Genomic DNA, 21,516 nt, shown 5'->3' on the forward strand with positions numbered 1-21,516 from the left:
TTCAATGTAATTCATGAATTTTTGGTACATATTCGATTTAATTTCTGAATTGTATGAAAATGTTCAATGTTGTCCTTAAACTTAAGTTAATAAAAAGACTATACTTAATATTTTCATACATTTCAACGACCAAATCGAACATGTATCAGAAATTCTAGAGTTCATATTGAACAAATTAAAAATTCAAATATGACATTACACATTGGGCTAAAGTTCAAGGACTATATTAAACAAATTAAAATTCAAAGGCCATATTGCTTATTGAGCTAAAGTTCAGGGATTACGTGTGTTATTTACCCATAATGTTATCATCAGCTAGGTTTTCTACTAGTATAGCAGATGCAAATCACCTATTAATGAAGAACATGCAAATTCTCATTCGTCAAATTGAAATGAACACTGATCGCATATGAAACATGAAGAAATCTAAAATTGCAGAAACAGTATGATCGAAAGCCACAAAAAACTCCCCCAAGCAAGAACTCGAATTCAATAGCAAAATCCCGTTTTGCATAGAGCCAACCAAACCCAGATTCTCACTTGCTCTTCTGCATCTCCACAACTTTCTTCCACGAGTCTCGGCTCGAGATCTCATTCCACCACCGGTCGACATTCTTTCTCGAGCTGAAGGCCTCTCCCCGATTCCCCACGGTCACCAAGTAGTGCGTGTTTGGCAAGTGTGACAGATCGGCCAGAGTGAACTCGTCACCCGCCAGGAACCTGCTGCTCTCCAGTCTCTGGTCGTAAATGTCGAGCACCTTTGACAGCTTCTGGTCATTCAGTTTGATCTGTGCTTCATCTTGCTTTATATTCACCCGGGGCGCAAACGCTAGCTGAAAAACCAGAGTCGAGGACGGAGGGTTGTAACTCTGGCCCTCGGCCTCTAGCCATTGCTCTATGGAGGCCTTGACCAGCGGATTCGTGCTGTACAAGCTCTTGTTGCCCTTGTCCGCATGCTTCTCGCAGATGTAGCGACAGATCGCTCTGGACTCTGCAAGCAAATTGATCGAATCAAGCAAGCCAGCGAAATGACGCCGCGGATTAAGTAGCTGTCATTTTAACTTGACATCTAGTAATACCATTCAAACCAGTGAACAGATGCAACAGAGGCATTTGTGATGACAATCATCGAAAATCTTGATTAAAGGACATCTAGGTATCAAATTGCGGTACAGATAATTGTATTCTCACACTCTAACAAGGAAAAAAAATACTGAGTCGCTGCTGTAATTTGGCTTAGATCAATCAACAAATTAGCAGTACCAATCATATGACACGAGAACTGGATGAGGAGATACAACAAATGAGGATGTGGGTGTCTGTACCGAAAATGGTGATGCTCTCATCTTGGAATGCAGGGACTTGGCCAAAGGGCTGTTCATAGTATGCCAGAGGGGATGTTAAAAAGAAATCCTGAAAAAAATTAAAGAACTAGATTTATTGAACGCAGAGAAACTCTGGGTAAGAGATAACCTGGATCTTGAGATAGTCAGGTTTCTTGTGCTCCCCTTTGGCCATGTTGACAGGGACGAGCTGAAACTCCACATCTTTCTCGAGCAGACAAGCAAGCACCCTCGAAACTGCAGTCGACAATGGTGGTCCGTACACCTTCACCGGGGCAGCCATTTTTGTGGGTGTGTGAGAGAGGGAGATTGTTCGTTCAGTTGTTGTTTCCCTGTTCAAGTTCCGGCCACACAAAATGGACTTGTCTCGCCCACTTTATCCTTTACTTGATGAGGGGGGTTCAGTTGGGTCCACCAACGGGCAAGAAGAGCCTAGGGCGGCACTAAAGGAGGAATCGGACAAGATGCTAACAAGCATCTAGCTCTGCATTAACTATTGCACATTAACCAAACACCAGAACAAAGTTGTCCCCTTTAATCCTCGCTAACCAGAACATTAGTTTTTCCACGTTTCTTGTACTTCATCCGCCAAAGGACACAGACGATGAAATAGGAAGCAAAGAATCAGAGTAAAGAAGACCGGAGTCAAATGACACCGCAAAGTCTAAGCAAAAGATTATCCAGGTAATCTTTTATTAGTTCACTGGAGATGCTACATTCATAGCGGAATTATACAAATGCCTTTTTCACGTAGGTGTCATGGTTAAAACACTGTTCTGTCACTATCGGATATGACATCCTTGAATCTGGGACTTTGTGGGAGTATTATCTGGTGCTCGTCCATACTGGAGTATAATCAGCTGCCGGCCGCTGTCCAATTTGAAGGAAGCCTGGTTGAATTTGGCTCGGGTAAGCTTTGGATGTTCACATCAAGAGGCAGCAACCGGTACTCAATGTCGAGCTCTTTGAAGATTTTGATCATCTCTTCAACCAAAAGAGCTCTCCTGACAAATTTTTCACCCATGTCCTGATGATTCATTCGGTGTGTGAGCCAAACTGACATCAGCACTCTGTTCAAGTCTTCAATCTCCCTAGTCACCACCATTGGCGCCGGATGCCAGTGATCACTCCTGCTCTCAATATAGCTGCAACAACAAGGACATCAAACCATTTGGACTAGAACATATATCTACTGAGGCAATCGTGACCACCATCCATGTAAGGCATTTTGTCCTCAGTAATCAACCAACATAAAATTTAACGTTTGGAAGAGATGAACCTAAAAACAAAAGGAAATGTCTCCTCCCTACCTGACAATTAGTTCCTTCATGATAGCAACTATCTCGGCCGGAGTCGAGATATGGATAGAGAAATCGACTCCATCACCCATATCTGGGCTCCTGTAGTAATTACTTATGGGCTTGGTAGCTAAGACACTGTTTGGGTATACAATTTTTTGGTTGTCATACCTCAGGAAGACTGTAGTCAGTATATTTATCTCTTCCACCACCATCTGTGAGCAAAATAAAGAGATTAAGGTAGCCCTAAGATGGAAAGAGAGGCTCAAGAGAGAGTGTACACAGAAAAGGGTCTTTTACCTGTACTCCGTCCAGCTCGCAGCGGTCACCCACATCAAATGGATGTATTACAAAGAGATAGATGATAGCTTCGAAAATGGTCTTGCAGGTATTCCCAAAGATGAATGCCATGACAAGAAGCTGAGAGCTTATGACAATAAGGAAGTGGGTGACGTCAACTTGCAGTATAGTGAGGCCAATTACCATGATGATGAAAGCTATGATGACATTCAACAAATTATGAAGTTTGTCCACGGCAGTTTTAGTGTCGTTTAGAGACAAAGCAAGTGCCCTCCTCTCTCTAAATGCATTCACCTGCAAAAGGCATTAAACAAGTTTCAAATGACAAAAGACCCATGACATATACTACACCAACCGACAATTGCTTCCATCAATTGTGCATATACAACATTCCACCTAGTGAAAGGAGAAAAAAGAACACGTAAACCTGGAACTACTGAAGTTTTATTGGCTGGATTATTCTTTTACTGACTAGGTCTTGAGTCATTCTCATGGTCAGAAGAAGAAACCATAACTTTATTATTGACCAGAAAGAAGGGAAACAATAACCTTATTTAACTAGAGCTGGTCAAAATATTTAACTGGAGAAAAGAAGCTCTTACCACCCAATTTTTAAGAGACTGCCAGCTGATTCCCTCACGTTCAGATACTGCTCCGAAGAGATGCATTGCCTTGTAAGCTTCATCTTTACTCATGAAGCGCATCACATCATCCAAATAAATGCACCTATTGAAAAATGAATGAGAATTATCAACACCTACAATTGGATAATCAGTGACAAAGCATACCTAATATCGGAACAAAGAAATTTATCCCACGATATAATTGTTTAAGGGGTATGCTATTTCTCAAAAGCACCAACGCGATAGCCTTATCTTACCATCTATTTGCAAATGTCAGTGTGTTTACTCCACGAAGCCTCATTCCAATTCATAAGATACTTAAAGAAAACAAGAAATTAAGCAGAAAACTCTTTTTTATCCCGTTCTAATATAACTCGAAGCATGACAAACAGTACAATCCCACATATGATATTTTGACCTGGAATATTTCTTAAACGTCCTCAATTAGTTGACTAAGCATCAGCTGATGCATTGACTTTGTCTATTAGAACCGATAAGGAGCAAAGTCAGTTCAATGTCTCCGGTGTCTCATCAGCACAGGTCACCCAAGTTAATGGAAATTTTGGAGCAGCCATGATATTTTACATCGGAAAATCATAGTAACTGGCCAGTGCACAACTTCTGAAATATTTCCTTATTATGCCGCGATGTTGAGCATTTGATATATGAAGGAAGCAACTTACTTTGAACCCCGCTTAGCAACGTTCCAGAATATCCTTTTGGCTGCTTTCTCTGCCTCATGTTCACTTCTTATCTCCAATGCAGCCTTATCCTCCATATCAGAACAATGAATGTGCTCATCCAGAGTAGATAAGTTGCCATTCCTTATAATATTCATCAACCTCTTCATCTTCCAAGCCGATACATTCTTTTGATTCAGCCTGTGCAGTTGCTCAATCAGGATCTTCCCATCCTGGCCGAGCGAAGCCTCCCTTGAAAGCCGAGGGCTCTTCCCAATGATGGGGCTCCTTCCGTTCCCCTTGAATTTGTCGCTCCTCGGGAGAAGAGTTTCCCTGAGATCGCTTGGAATGTTGGCCCCTGCATCGTGAAGCACTCGGAACTCAGCAATTGCCCTCTCCTCCTCTTCGTTGTAGAACTTCTTGAACAGTGGCGGACCCGAGAGCGTCTCTATCAAGTACTGATTGAAGAGGGATTCCTGAATCCTCTCAAAGAAGGTGTTCACGTGAAACGACGAGGCAAGGACCTTAATGAGCAGAGTCTTCAGGAGCCAGCTCACCGCGCCTATGAAAACGCACACTAGTATCTTTGTTACTCTAGGCAATATCCTGCTCTTAGTCTCCTTCTCAACCTTATCATCGAACACACAATTCCACACAAGCAGGACGAGACCAAACCAGATACAATATCGGACAGCTTTCTTCAATCCGTAAACGAAGTACAAAACTCTCTTCCTCAGTATGAAATTCCGCTCAATCAAGAACACAGCCAATCTGATCAACCAACCAGACACTAAATTTCCACAAATAAGCGCGAAAACCATGACCTCCCACCTCCACAGAGGAAGATCCCACAGTTTTTGCCTCTTTAGCGCATTTATCCAAAGACTACAAACTACAGCTGCGATAATCAGAACGAGACTCACGAATTGAAACACCGTCCACACGCTGAGCTTCGTCTCTTTGTACTCCTCGGGAATGTCCTCGAGATCGTCCTCTTCTTCTTCGCGATCCTCGCCGCCTTTTGCCGAAAACGGTCTGGAATCCGCCGCGATCCTCGACAGCTGCTGCCATTGGTCCTCGGGAGGATCCAGAAGCCTCGATTTCGGTCGGTTCACGAGCAGCCGCGAGTGCCGCCGAGACGAAGCGTCGGAGCCGGGAGGCAACGCCTCCTCCGCGCGCGAGCTGGACGAAATCCTCGGGTTCTCGTCGATGGGCAACTCTTTCCACTGCTGGCCGACGGCTCCACCCGAGCTCTCCCGGAACGAGGCCGCGGGTTCCTCCGGCGACCCACTCCCCGGGGTTTCCAGCCCGACGCCGGAGCTGATCAGTTCGCGCTCTGCATTTGCGTGGGAGGCGACGTTCTCAACATTGACCACCACGACTTCGATCTCCCGGGGAACCCGAGGGGCGTCGACGGGCCGCGCCATGCTCGACGGAAGCATCTCGAGGGTTGAAGGAGGAGGTGAATGCAGTGCGAGAGAGCCCGCGGAGGTTTACCAGTGGCTTCTGGAGAGAGAGAGAGAGAAAGTGCATGGTAGACGAAAAGGCATGCATTGGGAGCGAGAGGGAGGGAGAGAAGAGAAGGGTGGCGCTTCTTCAAGAGACTTCTTCTGCTTCTGCAAAAGCAGGAGAAACGCGTGCTGTGCTCCTTTGCTCGACAGCTCGCGGCTCTACTGGCAGACTCTACAGCGACTCCACCTTGAATTTGGTACGACCACGATCCGATCCGATGGAGAATCCGAGTCGAAAAGAACAGGGTCGAATGCTTGTCTTTTTTTTTTTTTTTTCTCAAGGGTGGTCGAATGGTGTTACGTGGCCGACCAGTCTTCTTATGATTCACCCACCATAACGAAAAACCAAACGTGTTTCATTCTCCACTACCCTAATTAACCCAATAATCAAATGCAAAATACAGAATATTTGGGTAACTGATAAATTTGAAATTTAGTCCTCATGAAAAAACTAAGAAAATCAACCAAAAAAATTATATTAATAGATAAAAGAGATCGCGTGCGTATTAAAAAAACATATATAATCCGTATAATTTAAGCCCTTATCACATGTAAATCAGATTACGCATGACATGACACGTAGAATCTCATGAATTGATTCACAAGATGTAATTAGTACGTCTCGTATTTTATATTAAAATTTAAAATGATTTGTCAAAAAATAGATTTTCGTAAAGAGTGCTTTTGTAAAAGATGTTGAACAATTGAGCGAAGAAAAATAGTTTTCAATAATTTAATTTTACGGTTTTATAATGTAATTAATACACCGAAGATTAGTAGGAGCCCACCCCATTTTAGCTATTTTTATTTTTCCTTCTCTTTTTCATATGTCTTAGCATTTAAATTAGTGGCTCTCCTCTCCCTTTGACCTCCCCTGCTTCTGAAAATTCAGTTTCGAATCAAATTTAACCACCAGCTGCTCTCCCTCCGACAAGCCATCGCCATGGAAGCTCTCGCCTCCTCCTCCTCCGCCGTCGCCGCCGCCGCCGCCGCGACCATCTTCTCCACTTCGCCTTCGCCTCCTCTCTCCGTCTTCTCTCCGGCCAGACCAAACGACTCTTCCACCAGATTCGTCCGCTTCCTCGCGCCCTCCAAGAGTAGAAGCTCTTCACTCGTCGCTCTCATCTCCACCTCGTTTCGTTCGTCGTCCTCGATGTCTCTGTCTAACGAAGAGGGCCTTGTTTGTTTTCAACAGGGAACGACGACGATTCCGACCTCCGTTTGGACTCCAGCGAGCAGAATCTGCTTCCCGTCCTCAGCAATCGCACTCTCTCCAAGGTAATTTTACGGCGATCGCTTGATCGGCGATGGGAGTTTCAATATTAGCTGAATTTCAGAGTCATCGGTGTAATTGAGTAGCCTACGGTTTTGGTTGTGATCGAAACTAGGACGCGGCCATGGGATTGGTGCTGAGTGCGGCTTCTGTGAGAGGCTGGACCACTGATTCTGGAATGGAAGGTCCCGTGGCTCCTACAGGTGCTGAGGGAGGATCGGGGACGGAGCGGGTCTCGACCTTCCCGTGGTCTCTTTTCACCAAATCACCTCGCCGGCGGATGCGAGTCGCCTTCACTTGCAACGTCTGCGGTCAGCGAACCACTCGTGCCATCAATCCGCATGCCTACACCGATGGCACCGTCTTTGTTCAGGTAATTTCCTGATACTGAAGAGAAACAAAACCAAGACTTGCTTTCTCCGTTGATGATGATGAGTTCGCATGACAGAAAAGACAATTTATTATGTTTATCGCATAGCTCATTTTTCAGTATGATTAATCATTTAGGTTAGAATAAGGAAATGGGCTTTGTCATGTATTTGCAGTGTTGCGGTTGCAATATCTTTCACAAGCTGGTGGATAATTTGAACCTGTTTCATGAGATGAAATGCTACGTGAACCCAAGCTTTAACTACAAGGAACCCGGGGGTGACATTGGCTTCAACTACTTGAATATTGCTGATGATGGTGATGAGAGCAATGATGTATTTCCAATCTAGTGGGATTAGCGGTGCCAAATTGTACATTCTCCTGGTGATTTTGTGAATTGTTGTGTATATAGTTTGCATCTTCGCTTTTGATGGGCTCTTTGTATTTACATTAACATTATATATCATCAATGAATTCTTGTCGGTCGAAACTATATTTAGATTAAGATTGCCTTGTCCTTAAGGGTGGAGATAGTACAACATTATTGTTGGAATGGAGATGTTATATTGCCAATATCATGTTTTTGCTTAATCAATCATATAACGTGTTCACTATAAATTAGCGAATCTGTATTCATCGGGATCTTTATCTTAGTTTTCCTTTTTCATGTCCAATATGATTTGTCTAGCTCGACATTCTTTACGTATGAATTTGGATGACTTACAAAGATTTCTATGTGGTTTATAAGTACTGTTTAGTCCTGCATATGTATATCTTGATCATGAATGAAGTCTCTCCGTGACCGCGTAATCTTTTACTACAAATGCACTTCCTATCGGTTGTCTAAAAGTTTTCCTCAGATTTGTCGGTAAGCTAGAAATGTTTGGTCTCCAGCAAGACGGTCAATATTCTCAGCTGGTTAGCCATAATATGTACTGTTGTACACATGAGCTTACATAACAAAAGCTCCTGTGAGCTGGATGCAGATTTGGTTTCAGCTTTACCGGTCTCAGACAAGGCATCAAGTCAGATGTTTTGCATTGTTACGAGCTGCGAAATAAGCAGCAAATTTTCTCCAGTCTCATACCAGAAGCTGATCTTTAGTTGTCTTTCCATCTCATGTTGGAAATCATTCCGCTTTGAGAAGGCAGCATTATTTTGTGGAAATCAGTTGCATGTGCAGTTATAACAGGCTTTGGCTACTATAATTCTGCCCCAAGAGGATTAACTTGAATCTCTTGGTTGATGCCTAAAACTAGTTGGGAGCTGGCGGTAGGATACAGAATGTTAGCATATATTAGCTCACATGGAGATCTTGATGCTTGACCCTGCATCGTCTGTGGTTCTTCCATTGCTTAGTGACTGAGGAGTGGGTATGATCAATTTCACTAGTGGGAGGAATTTTTTTTTTTTCCCGCATTCCTGATTGCTGGATCGTCTCTTTGTTGCGGTTAAATTAGCACTCCTGTAAAAATCTTGCTTAGACCTTCTGGTCCTTTTCCAGATAATTACCTATGGTTGTGGTGCTTAGAGGCTTTTCGCATTCTTTACATCGACTGCCCGTTTTGGCAAACTAATATCATTACAGATGCTCTGCCTTTTTATTCACTTGTGTGGGATGCGGTTCCTCAGCTGTGGTGAGATCTGACGACGGGCAAGTTTTTCATCGACTAAGGAATATCGAAAACTCCCAAGGAACATTTCGCTAAATGTCTGCCATTGCCATTCGTCACTCTTGCATGAGGATTTTTATCAAGTGTTACTTCCTATGTCTGGGATTACGATAGTCTGTCCATATCCGAAGAAGCTTTAGCAAATTTTTGTCCCCATCCAACGTTCGAGAAAGAGACGAACCCAGAATTCATTTGTGCTTCTCGTGAGGCGCTGCGTTACCTTTTACGTCGAAAATATCTAGTACCAATGAATGGACCCCGATGTACACGGGCCATGCTAAGTTGCTCATTGTCGGGGTTGCCCATCAGGTCTAAAGAAAAACACAAAAGAGAGAATTGCGAAATCTGTTTCCTAGCCCGTCATTTTCTTTGAGAGAAGCCTAGTTTCTTCCACTAATCTTCTAGCCATGTTAGGAACCACGAACATTGGGAATTATAGTATCTGAACCACGTGAAAGCATGACGTTGTCCATCACCATTGTGTGCTACTACAAATAATCGAATTAGGGCATCATGGTATTCAAATCACATTTTGAGACGTCCCATGGAGAAGGAGACTATTTTGAGACGTCCCATGGAGAAGGAGTCTTGCAGTCGTAACCTTCTAATAACGTTATGGGTTTTGCTAACGTAATAATCTTTAGATAACCATGAGAGTAACATCATATTGTGGTCTACAAATTCTTAAAAGAGTGAAATCCATAATAATTTCTAATTATTTGTTAGAGAAATATTTATGTGACTGTGTTTAATCTACTATGAGATTAATAGCATACTTTGGACCCACAAAAAAAGAAATTACAGTGGGGTCCACTTCTTCAAGTAACCAGGAACATGTTACTCTCACGGTCGTCCTAAGGTCGTTATCCTAGCAAAGCCCTTATTTATTATTGAGAAAATTGCAAATAATGGCTTGAAGTGTTCTCGTTTTCTCGAATAAGAGGTTGAAGTGGATATTATTTCAAATAAATGTATGAAAATACCTTTGGTCAAACCCTTCTTTGAAATAATGAGAGCACTTTAGACTCTTATTTGAAACAAAAGATCCACTTTAAATCCTTATTTAAAAAATTTATATTTATTATTTAATTTTTTTCGGCTCGAAACAAACCGTTACAAAATTTTGTGTCCCTTTGCATCACATACCTCAGTAGGGGTGAGCAACTGGATCGGGTTTACTCGAAACCCGAATCGGACCACCCGAAAAATAGGTTTGGGAACCGCTTCTCGTTCAAACCGGTTCTAAATTTTGGGAATTGGTGGGAACCGGGCATTTTCTCTTTTCCAAGGACTTAGGAACCGAATCGATTTTGAAACTGGTTTTTAGCTATTGTTAAAAAAAAAAAGAAAACAAAGTCTAGCTCACCTCACCTTTTTGATATATTGTAATTTCTATTGCTTATATTATGCGTTGTTACTTTTGGCGGACAGTGAGTTTTATTATTCATCTTTTACTTTAAATTGTTTCATTACTACTCATATTATTTGCTGAAAAAAAAAAAAAAAGGTTCTCAGGTAGATTACAAGATAGGTGGATAGGTTTCACATTTCAAAAATTTGAAATCAGTTACAACATGGTCGATTTTAGGATCTAAATTCGGAACCTATCCACCCGGCCGTGCTCATCCCCCGTGCCGCATATCCATCCCATGCCACGTCAGAAGGCATCGCGAAATTCAGCCAACGAGAGAGATTCTCTCGGATAACAGTCATCTCCATTTCATCATCTTCACACATCCGTGGCCACCGCCTCCACACCACACAATCGCAATCTCTCGCTCTCGACTCTCTCCCATCACGTTATAACCCTCCTCACCTTCTCACTCCCTTTGCTTTCATCATCCTCGGCAACCAAAAACAACCACACCAGCACCGACTCAATCGCCACTAAACTGAAGTAATGGCCGCCGTCACCTCCGCCGCCGTCGCCATCCCCTCCTTCACCGGCCTCAAGGCCGCCGTCTCCGCAAGGGTCCCTGCCGCCTCCGCCAGGGTCCCCGCCGCCGCCGTCCCCTTGGCCCCCAGGCTCGCCGTGAGGGCCTCCCTGAAGGACGCCATCGGCGCCGCCGCCGTCGCCACCGCAGCGAGCGCCGTCCTGGCCGGCAACGCGATGGCGATCGAGGTCCTCCTCGGGGCCGACGGGGGAGAGCTCGTGTTCTCGCCGAGCAACTTCACGGTGAGCTCCGGGGAGAAGATCGTGTTCAAGAACAACGCCGGGTTCCCGCACAACGTGGTGTTCGACGAGGACGAGGTCCCGAGCGGCGTCGACGCGACGAAGATCTCGATGTCGGATGAGGAGCTGTTGAATGGCCCCGGCGAGATCTACGCCGTGACCTTGACCGAGAAAGGGACGTACAGCTTCTACTGCTCGCCCCACCAAGGAGCCGGTATGGTGGGAAAGGTGACCGTCAACTAAGTATGATGATGTTCATGATATCGTAAAAGACATGTTGATTCTCGTACTTTTCTCCCTTTTTTTTTTTTCTTTTTGGGTCTCGTGGAGGTTGAGGAATCGATGTTTTGTTAATTGGGAGAACGAGAGAATGCACGGGGATCATGAAAACCGGGAAAACGTCTCACGTAATGCTTTTTTCTCAGCTTGAATGATGTAGACGAAGCGTGCTTTTGATAACTCTGAACCATTTGGTTTGTTTTCTGTCCTGAGGATTATGGAGTCAGTTACCATTTTTAGGCTCCATTTATTTTGAGAAAAATGAAAAATGATTTGAAAAATATTTTCATCGATCGTATGGCTTGAAATAATTAGTCCATGAAATATATTTTAATTATCAATAATAATTTATGCATTAATACGACGATAAAAATATTTTTCCTTCGTTCATTTCTATAGGCTATCAGTTTTGAGAAAATATTTTTTACATCATTGATTTTTCACGAAATAAACGGAGTCACGGAGTTTCAAGAACTGGCTCATGCAACATGGACACTAAGTGTGATGCAAGGGGAAGTTTAGAACTAGAGTGAATGCCTTTCAAGAATGCAAACACGTTTAGCACTGGGCCATTCAAAAATTAGACATAATCTCACCTCATATCGCCATTTAATTTCAAGAATTTTGGAACCCGTAATAGCGAGGCGGCTCGAACCCTACAATGAAAACACATGGATTAAGTATATGTTTGTCAGAATGGAATAAACTAGATGCAGAGCATTAAGCATTATTAACTATGTCTCATCTTCACTTCCATGGTGTGCGAAATGACTTGCCGGTCAACCCATGGGCATTATCCGCGTAGAATTCTGCTGTATTCAGAGGGGAAATCCAGGAGCTATGCACTCATTTAGCAGTTACACAGCCAAAAAATGAACACCGAAAATCCGATTGAAAACCGGAATTATCATTGATAACTTATCCTCCCATGTTCTTCAAGATACAATTTGATTGTTACAGAGAAATGATACGTGATACAACAGAAAACAGTCTCCTCCCCCTCTTCAGTTACAACAACGACAACAATTCAAATACAACAGCTGTGATCAGCTCGTCACACGATAGAACTCCCCCCTCTTCACACTCATTAAGTTAAAGCACTGAAAAAATTTTCTTTCAGAAGCTCCAATAACTTTGAAAGAAGAAATACTTGCAGGAAAAAGAAATGTATGACCCCTCCTCTCCCATCTACCGACACACCTTTTATCCCATCCGCTCCAAAACTGAATCATCTCGTGGTTATCTTCCGCATTAAGATGGTGAAGCGTGAAAGTAGTACAACAGAACATAATGTACATGCCAGGAGAAACTATGTCGTTAAAGCATCGGGAAGGTTAGTGCGAGAGCCGAGCACCTTGCCACCGACATCTGGGAAACACTCTTGCCCAGGCAAGGCGCTAACTTTACCTTTTGTATCCACCTCTATAGGGTATTTCAGAAGATGCCCTTGCAACGGCGTGAATTTTTCGACAGTGAATTTCTTCCAGTTTTCTTCAGCAATATTGTTCACTCTCCTGACACAAGACAAGTCTTCTGGCTCCTTAAAGCAATCATCTAGCACGTCCAGGTGCTCGTTCCATAGGGACATTCGGTACCCATATATCTGTTAATATCAATCAGTAGGAAAGAAACAAATCAAACAATTACTCAAATAAGAAGGAAAGAAAAAGGAAAAGAAAAACAGACTGCTTGTGCCAACAATGAAACGTTTGAAGAACCATAGACTTAACTAAAAACACATTATGTGAGAGAATGGAGAAACTGGGAGTACTCACCTGGCCACGTGGATGTTTCTTCTCTTTTTTCCCAAAGGGATGTTGCTTTTTCTCGCCCCAAGTGTAATGGGGCTGATATGCACCCATGGCAATCTCAGTATCCCTAGAACCAGCCATTGATCGTTGATTGATATTTGCTGATCCAAGCACCACATACTCATCATCCACAATCATTCCTTTGGCATGTACATAGATCATGAACCTTTGAAACTTCTGTGATGCTGAAACCTGAGACAAGGATTTGGAAATAATACTCACGGTTCTTGACTTCTTTGTTTGTTTGAGAGAAAATTGGAAAGTGCTTCATGGGTAGCTCATTCCTTATAATGACAAAAGAAGCAGAGGTGATCTGGTCCCAGAAGGGACCAAAGTTAGCCAGCCTAGTCTGCTTTCCACATTTCGCAATTGAATTCCTCTTCCGGTCAAAGTTGGGTTCATATGCAGATAATATATGTTCAAAAGGAAAAAGTCATAGAACTACATTGTGATTTTGTTGTTGCTGGCAGTGGTAGCATCATGAAGTCCTTAATTAAACAGAGGTAAACATTTCTGCAGTAACTACCTTAACACCATCACTGGGCGGTTGATGAGCAGGCTCTGACAATTCTTTGGGAAGCTCCTCACGGTTACCAAGACAATAAAAGTTCAGGTAGTCACAAGGATGTGAATTCTCAAGACCCATGGAGTTCAACTCCTTTGCTATAATTTCATACATCAACTGCATCGTTTGTCTCTGCAGATACAGCAAGCAAGTTCAATGTCAAAGGTGGAAAATATTTTTAACTTTTTGGTAGTTCTTCCCGGCAGCCTTGATAAATTATTTGCAGCTTCCATTCGAAGATGAAAAGACAAACTGAATGTAATGCAACACACTCTCTCTCTCTCTCTCTCGCGCGCGCGCAATAAAAAATTAAAGAAGGAAAAGCATAAACTATGCTCCCCCCAAGTAAAATCTGATGAGGCAGCAACTTTCTTACAAGTGCTGACTGGAGGAACCAAATTACCTGCCAATAGAGAATTTCTTGCACCGCGGCAGAGGAAGGAACCCCTTCTGGCCACATTGGGATTACTACATAAACTGCAAATCTCTCATTTGCTCTAATTTTGCTGGCAATCTTAAGGGCCAGTTCCATGGGGATCAAATTATCAGCACCTAATCATACGAAAAAAGAGGGGAAGGAGGCAGAAGTTAATGAGTAAGACATGCTGCAGACTACATGAGAGAAGGAGGCAGAGGTTAATGAGTAAGACATGCTGCAGATACAGTCCCTTAAGTACCAAAAGAATCATGCCACAGACAAAAAAAAAAAAACTGCATCATAAGGTGTAATATACATGATTGTAGCCAACAGTACATACTAAGAAATTGCAAGAGAGGCAATAAAAGAAAATCCTAATAATTAGGGAGTATGACATATGCAATAAATATCGATACCCCAAAAAACATCCCATGATGTTCCAAACTGTAGCATTTATCACAGTGGGGAAAAAAAACAAGAGCATATGGGTGGCGCCAAAACCTGCATTTCTGTAAGATGGCCATGCATATGATGCTCCAAGAAAATATTGGTTTTCAATATAGATGAAGTGTTGAGCTGATCTGATTGCCTGGATGTAGGCAGTCTGAATGCTCTTGTCTATCACCAAATCTTTTGCACAGATGAGGTTCTGCAGAAGAAATAAGTACCATGATGGACCACTATAACAGTATGCAAAGTGAGGTATTAGATGAGATGATGTCAGTTAGTGTTACTTATTTAGCTAAAATTTTACCTGAGACTCAGCCTCATATACATCTTTTGGAAAACCTTTCAGTGAGCCAGAATCTATAGACCTAAATATCTGTCAAAGGAAAAAATAAAAAAGAAGTGAATAAATGCACCAGAAAACTTGTCATACTACAGCCGGGTTCAATGATGCATATTACCTGCACATGCCACCTCTCACGATCATTCTCCCTGGAAACCCAAAGAGTCGGATCGTCATCTGGAATTGCTGCCGAAGGGCTTAATATCCATGAGATGCGCTCTATCTTTAACAATGCATCATCATGCCAACGCGATATCCTTTTAAACTTTTGGCCAAACTCCGACCATTTTGTTGCCCTTCTCCAGCGCTGCTCAAAGTTCTTTAGCACATCATAAGCAGCAGGGCCTTCAATCTTGCAATGCAAATCATGCCATGGTTGTCTTGGACCCTTAGTACCAGCCTATACAAAGGGGAAAAAAAAAACAGAAATTGAAGTTAAAGTTCCGCTTAGTTTAAAATCAGGCCACAATTTTTAAAATGATTCAATCTGTCAAGCCTAGATAAAAACATTTATGTTTTTGTTTAAGTCCCCATTCTATGAGAAAGAATCTGCATTTTATGAGTTTATCTTTACAAACAGAAACCATGAAGCAGTACTTTTTTAATTTTTTATTTTGTTAGACATACATTAATTTTTGGAAAAGATCAAAGTCGAATATTCTGTGTCTTCTCGACTAACAAAGACTCTCTCTAAAGAATAATTGTGCAAAGCAAATTTCTAATCCAAACAAAATGGGAATATTTAACATAATAAAGAAGAGGAGTTCAAATTACAGGCACTCACTGGAAAAGTTGGATTGTGGTAATCATTTTGAAAGACTGTGTCAAGGTCCCGAAATAGTCGATGTCCGGGTGTATCATAGCGCCCGTCACAAAGGTCTAAGCCACCAAGAAAAGCAGTAATTTTTCTGTTGTTTCCATAAGCTTGTGTATCCACAATTACGCATTTTTGGTGATGAGTGAATAAGGTTCCGACAACCTGATTGTAAAAGGAGCAAGAAAGGATTATAAATTGGCATCAATGGAGACATAAATCAATCTATCACTTCTAACTAAAATACTCAGCAGGGAAAGAACAACCGATCAGCCTAATCAATCTGCAATAAAGTCAAGCATGACTAATTACACTGTCGAACTTAATAGTCGAGATCCTATTCAAAGATTGAAGCCCAAATTATACAAAGCAATGCCAGAGATACCAAAATCAACCTACAAAGTTGGTTTACAAGTGATGTGCAAAGTATGACAGGAAATTCAAGTGGACCATAATCAAACACCCAATAAGAAACTGGCATGTCACATTGTATGTCAATTTTGTATTCTAATGTTAATCTCTTAGTATCTCTAGCATTATTCAAATAGAAATTTTTGGACAGTCCCATAGTCATTCAACCATTCAAGCATAATAGTGAGAATATAAGTTACGTTAATTGATGTTTGGGAGGTCAAAAACTGTCCTTGTCATTGTTAATTGAAAATAACACCTTCATTGCACCTGTATTATTTTGGCGTTGCCAATTTTACATTCACTTACATTGAAAGGTATGCCATGTTGGGTAAAGCTGCTAAAAGGGGCTTCTGACTTTTCAGAAGCTTAATCCTCCCTCTTTCAATGGAATACTAATCAGAATATTGCACTTATCTAACCTTAGGGACTTCCCTCCTATATCTTTACTTTGATAATTAAATAAGTGCTAGCTACTAGGAAAAAATTAGGCACGAGTCTATGGTTTGATGAGGATGCAAAAGATGAGCATTCTGATAACCGAATACATGCCACAGCCATTATAGTTGTAATAGTCACGGATGTGATATGGTCATGCATCTTCCAGGGACATTAGCTTAGAGAAGAGCTCAGAACAGAGTGGTGAAGTGCAGGTAGAGACATCACTGCGAGCGTTCCAGTATACTTGAGAAACTGATCCTTATCATTATAGAATGACTTCTAGTAGCACTTGACCAAGGCTTTTGGGTGCTTTCTTTGTTTTTCTAGGCCAGAGACTGAGCAAATTAAGAAGAAGTGAGAGAATTACTTGAAAGAATCATGAGAAAAATTGTTGGGCATGCATTAGGTGACTCTCTAGCTCCCAATTTGAGGTGACATCCTTCTGTAATTATGTGTATTCAATGGTGAACAGATACATGACATGAACAGCGAATTAGGAGTTGGCAGAAAAAGAGTAAAAATACTGGACCATGGTGTAAAGCATGCCTGTTGCTTGAAAATGCTAAGCTTACTGCTGGCATAGCGAGGGGACAGCACACATGTAACAGAAGAGTGCTTGAAAAATTTACGGGTTTCTTCATCATGAGTTTGCATTACCCCAGCCTGCAAGCACATAAAATTGATTTGGTGGTAAGAGACTGTCATGGGTATGTCGTAACAACTACAAGAGATACTGCATGGAATCTTACTGACTAGCAGTTGCATCCTATAAATCATGTACATTACATAGTCATGGCAATAGCCTCTATGCAAAGCAAAAGTGAGGCTGCATACATCTAACCCTCCCCAAGCGCCAACCCCGAAATAGCAGGAGCCTCCGACACGGTGATGCCCCTCTTTTAGATGACAAATCAAAGCTAATCGTTAGTTTTGCTAGTCTATCATAGCCCGATGCTTCCTCAAGGAACAAATTTGCTTACACTGTCACGCTGCTGTCATTATATCTCATCAACCACTAGTTACCTCCAGTAAGAATTCAAACAGCCTAAGATTATGCAAAAGAAAAAGTTGACACGTTCTCCTTTAGTTATACTTCGCGTACCATCATTGCATTACCTTGCAAGTTTCAACTTCAGCTAAATCTGTGCCATTATATGGATATGACTCTTCAGTAGGATTTAATCCACACTAACAAGGCGATGACCCGACAATTCTTTCACCAGTAGTTAGTTCAGAAACCAGGAACCATCGATGTTTCTTACAACAAAAAACATCCGTAAAAAGTTGCAGAGAAGATTCATGATCCTACCGTCTCAAGAAAGAACTTGCTATGGGATGTCTTATCATCCCAAACCAGTAGCAAAACTCGCACCCCTTCCTGAGACTTATACTTCAATAACTCCCCCAAGTTCAAATTCCCACCGTTAGGCAAAGGTTTGGTCGGCTCTCTAACGAGCTTCACCTTATGAAAAACCGACCAACCAACAATATACACCAAATGATGAGCTTCCAGAATCGAATGGCATATATCCTCCCAGCACTTCTCATGATTATACGTATTCCCTTTCTCCAATTTAATCTCCGGGAGCATTGAGTCCGGCACGTGCGCGTCCTGATACAGCGTCACATTGCAGCCTCTCCGCATCGGAAAATAACAATTCCGGATGCCGAAATTATTAGGATCGGCGCCAATGCCGACCTTATACAGAGCATTTTCGTCGCACGGAGTGAATTTAATCTGGACTCGAAGAGCGCAATCGGGGTTAGGTTGTTTACCGTTACCGCCGATTATCGTGAACCAATCCTCAACGGTCTCGCCGGAAATGACCCTCCGAGAGGGGACCGTGGCGGTCCCGATCAGGTCCGCGCCGAAGATGTCGTTGTCCTTGACGTGGAAGTCGATGCTGGCCACCGGATGCGCGACCGGCACCCTGAACCGCTCCTTCCAGGCCGGATCCTGGGAGTTGGAGATGACGCGCGTGCGGGCCACGGTGGCGCCGGCGAGGCAGACGGTGACGTAAGGGTCGCTGGTGATGATCTTCCCGCGGTGGTGGGGGTGGTGGGCCTGGCCGCCGCCGCCGCAGGCGAAGGGCTGGCGGCAGGCGGTGAAGATGCGGCGGAGGCGCTCCGAGACCATGTCCATGTTGGGCAGGCTCCGAGCCTCCAGAATCTGGAGCTCGAGGTCGCCGTGGAGGAGGAGGACGGCGCCGGATTTGTTGTCTTCCGCCATCGGAAGACGCGGGGAGGGAGGGAGGGAGAGCTCCCGCGGAAGAGCTGATTCAGTCGAAGAGAGAGATTGGGAGGAGGAAAATGTGAAGAGACCGAGAGAATGAGAGAACGAATTTAACGGTTACATGCGTTGGTTTCTCAGAAGTTGGCGCAAATGGAGGAAGATGGTGACGGCGACGTGCTCTATGTTTGGTAAACGGCTTCGCGTGCCGGCTCGCATGTTTAGTTGCCCGAACGCACGCCGTTTTGTCCGAAAGGTGAAAAGGAGGGTAATTAACGTCCTAAATCAAGAAATAATTAACCGTCTGAGCCAATAATTAACAGGGAGAGACGGAATGTTCCCATTCAGATCCAACCGTCCTGGGCTACGTGGTTCGGGCCGGAGAAGGGAGGATGAACGGACGGAGCCGAACCGAACCGAACCGATCTTACTATCCAAGTCAACTCGCGGTCATGGCCAACAGAAAAAGTCAACTAGCGGTCTGGGGGTTTTGCTGGGTAAGTTAGTTGGAAAATGTTGGGTTTATTTTTATTTCCTGTCCGGAGAGAAGTCACGAAAGAGTCGGAGATTGGGCTGAACGTCGGTGGCTATGTGGGGGCATGGCGGGTCTTCTTATCCTAACTTTAAAACACTGGTTCTGAAATTCTTCCCCTGAAAAGTGGCTTTTTCTCCGCCTTCTGTGGATGTCGTTTCATGCAACGACGCTTTCAGAAAGAGAAGACTTATTGCATTTTGCGATAAAACGTACGAAGGGGATGCTGCGATCAGATCTTCGGTTCTCGCGTTCTCGAAGACGGCCCCAGTTGAAAAATCACAAACGAAGCGGAGATCTTGAACTCGGCAATTCATTACAAATCGAGGAGATGCGGCGTACGTATTAATTCAGAAGGTGCCAAAAATTCCAATTTGAGAAGACGGTATTTAATTTTCTCGAGAAAATTTGGTACGCTAATAAATGGAATTTTCGACCTCGGGGGCGAACCACGCCGACCCAACTTGTCGGACCCGTCTTAGGTCCGACCATTTTCGGACCGAGAGTCCCGGAGGAAGGTAGTTCTTAAATCTTCTAGGTCTTCTTTTTCCTTGGTCAAATTCTTCAACGGGGTTGAAAATGCGGGCTTGGCTTCCTCTGCAACTAGTTTTCACGCGCGAGCTACGCAGGTGGGGGCATTTAGTCTTCATTCATTGCGGCAATATTGTAAGCTCGTGATGAAATTTCTAACCCTTGCTACACTGCAAAATAAAATGAACTTGAAGTTATTTTCTTTATTACCACTATGCCATTCCTAACGTAGAAATGAACTATTGTATAAAAATGTTGCGCTACGAGGACAATTATGTAATTTTAGGAAGTGCCGTGTATTAATAAAAAAGGGTAGTGAATCCCTTCCTCTTTGTCCCTTTTCTTCGATCAATTTTACCTCTCTTTTTTTTATTCTTTTGTTTCTTCACGACTAGAAAAATAAGTTTACAAGGGTTAAAAGGGAAACGTAAAAGTGAAATACATTTAACCGCTTCATAATACCCTCTTTCTTTCCTAGGAAAAAGTATATTAGTTTTCACGTCTTAATTTAACCCCGAAAAATTGGCATGCAAGTCGGTTACTTAGGGGTATGTTGCCGGCAGGCATTGTGCTTGTTAACTAGAGATACGTTGCCAACAAGTTGGTTAACAAGCACTATGCGAAGAACAGACCGATAATGCGGGAGTCGAAGCTTCGATGACTCGCTCCAAACGCCGATCGCTACTATATGAACCTATTCGATAGAAACCATTCAAAAATGACTTGGAATCTACCTTTCACATCGCCAGAGAAAATATTTTTCTTCTCTTTATTTCAGAATTTTTTTTTGAATTGTACATTTTTAATACTTTCGAATTTTACGTTTCAAAGTTTAGACGATGTAATTGAAGGATATGCGTAGATCTGGATGTCTTAATTTAACCTGAAAATCTGGCATGCAAGCTGTGGAGACAGGGGGAACGTGGAATCTTGGGAGGGAAAGCCGAGTCAAACAGATGGCAATCGACTGACTACTTAGTAGAGCAACACGGACTGGACTTGACGTGTACACAACCTCATGAATAGGCCCCACCCCACATCGATGTCCACGAACGTACATTTCGACGTCAATTTATGCCATGACACTTATAATTAAACAACATAAACTCTATATATTAATAGGATCATGTTATGCATGTCTCGTATCTATTTGAGGACGGCGGATGAGTGGGACGGGCGGGCGGCGGGCGGGCGCAATCTCTCTCTTTTAAAAAGTTTGCACGCAAATGACTCTGACAAGTGAAAAAATAATAATATTTTTCAGATCATCAAATTTGACATTAATTTGATCGAATTTACGACTTCGATATCTCTAACTGAACTTTCAAATATAGTCTGTGAATATATGAACATCGGTGAGGATGGATGGGATTCGCGTCTAGCAATGACATTTCTCAATCTGTCGGTGAAGCCCTCGTTTTCCGTCATGGTCGCTTGTGCACGGGGAGAAA

The 21,516-nt window shown here is 42.9% G+C and overlaps 5 protein-coding genes across 6 annotated transcripts; 2 read left to right on the top strand and 3 right to left on the bottom strand.

Annotated features, from left to right (window-relative positions):
- Window positions 1–382: 382 nt before the first annotated feature.
- LOC115737528 (glutathione S-transferase PARB-like) lies at window positions 383–1,764 on the bottom strand. Of its 2 annotated transcripts, XR_007197371.1 has the most exons (4): window positions 1,474–1,764; window positions 1,326–1,374; window positions 476–991; window positions 383–441 (listed from the first exon to the last, which is right to left on the bottom strand). XR_007197371.1 is itself a non-coding variant. In XM_030669693.2 (3 exons), exons 1-3 carry the CDS (start codon window positions 1,624–1,626, stop codon window positions 537–539), a joined length of 657 nt encoding a protein of 218 aa, XP_030525553.1. In that variant the 5' UTR covers window positions 1,627–1,764; the 3' UTR covers window positions 383–536. The 2 variants fall into 2 exon arrangements, 1 of the variants encoding a protein (XP_030525553.1); XM_030669693.2 differs by having other exon boundaries at window positions 383–991.
- A 229-nt stretch (window positions 1,765–1,993) lies between these two features.
- Window positions 1,994–5,919, bottom strand: LOC115737479 (mechanosensitive ion channel protein 6-like). Its single transcript, XM_030669610.2, has 5 exons — window positions 4,248–5,919; window positions 3,544–3,667; window positions 2,942–3,235; window positions 2,654–2,856; window positions 1,994–2,488 (listed from the first exon to the last, which is right to left on the bottom strand). Exons 1-5 carry the CDS (start codon window positions 5,684–5,686, stop codon window positions 2,200–2,202), a joined length of 2,349 nt encoding a protein of 782 aa, XP_030525470.1. The 5' UTR covers window positions 5,687–5,919; the 3' UTR covers window positions 1,994–2,199.
- Window positions 5,920–6,613: 694 nt separating this feature from the next.
- Window positions 6,614–7,883, top strand: LOC115737518. The gene is made up of 4 exons (XM_030669681.2): window positions 6,614–6,852; window positions 6,951–7,033; window positions 7,144–7,401; window positions 7,574–7,883. Exons 1-4 carry the CDS (start codon window positions 6,699–6,701, stop codon window positions 7,745–7,747), a joined length of 669 nt encoding a protein of 222 aa, XP_030525541.1. The 5' UTR covers window positions 6,614–6,698; the 3' UTR covers window positions 7,748–7,883.
- A 2,944-nt stretch (window positions 7,884–10,827) lies between these two features.
- Window positions 10,828–11,734, top strand: LOC115737542 (plastocyanin). The gene has a single exon (XM_030669716.2). The coding sequence runs from the start codon at window positions 10,971–10,973 to the stop codon at window positions 11,484–11,486; it is 516 nt and encodes a 171-aa protein (XP_030525576.1). The 5' UTR covers window positions 10,828–10,970; the 3' UTR covers window positions 11,487–11,734.
- Window positions 11,735–12,398: 664 nt separating this feature from the next.
- Window positions 12,399–19,174, bottom strand: LOC115737471 (phospholipase D delta-like). Its single transcript, XM_030669597.2, has 10 exons — window positions 18,082–19,174; window positions 17,319–17,435; window positions 15,891–16,085; window positions 15,225–15,506; window positions 15,071–15,139; window positions 14,818–14,965; window positions 14,302–14,450; window positions 13,860–14,030; window positions 13,298–13,525; window positions 12,399–13,125 (listed from the first exon to the last, which is right to left on the bottom strand). The coding sequence occupies exons 1-10, from the start codon at window positions 19,000–19,002 to the stop codon at window positions 12,832–12,834; spliced, it is 2,574 nt and encodes an 857-aa protein (XP_030525457.1). The 5' UTR covers window positions 19,003–19,174; the 3' UTR covers window positions 12,399–12,831.
- Window positions 19,175–21,516: the final 2,342 nt, after the last annotated feature.

The sequence above is a fragment of the Rhodamnia argentea genome, chromosome 2 (assembly GCF_020921035.1).
Source record: "Rhodamnia argentea isolate NSW1041297 chromosome 2, ASM2092103v1, whole genome shotgun sequence".
In the NCBI taxonomy this organism is placed as follows: domain Eukaryota; kingdom Viridiplantae; phylum Streptophyta; class Magnoliopsida; order Myrtales; family Myrtaceae; genus Rhodamnia; species Rhodamnia argentea.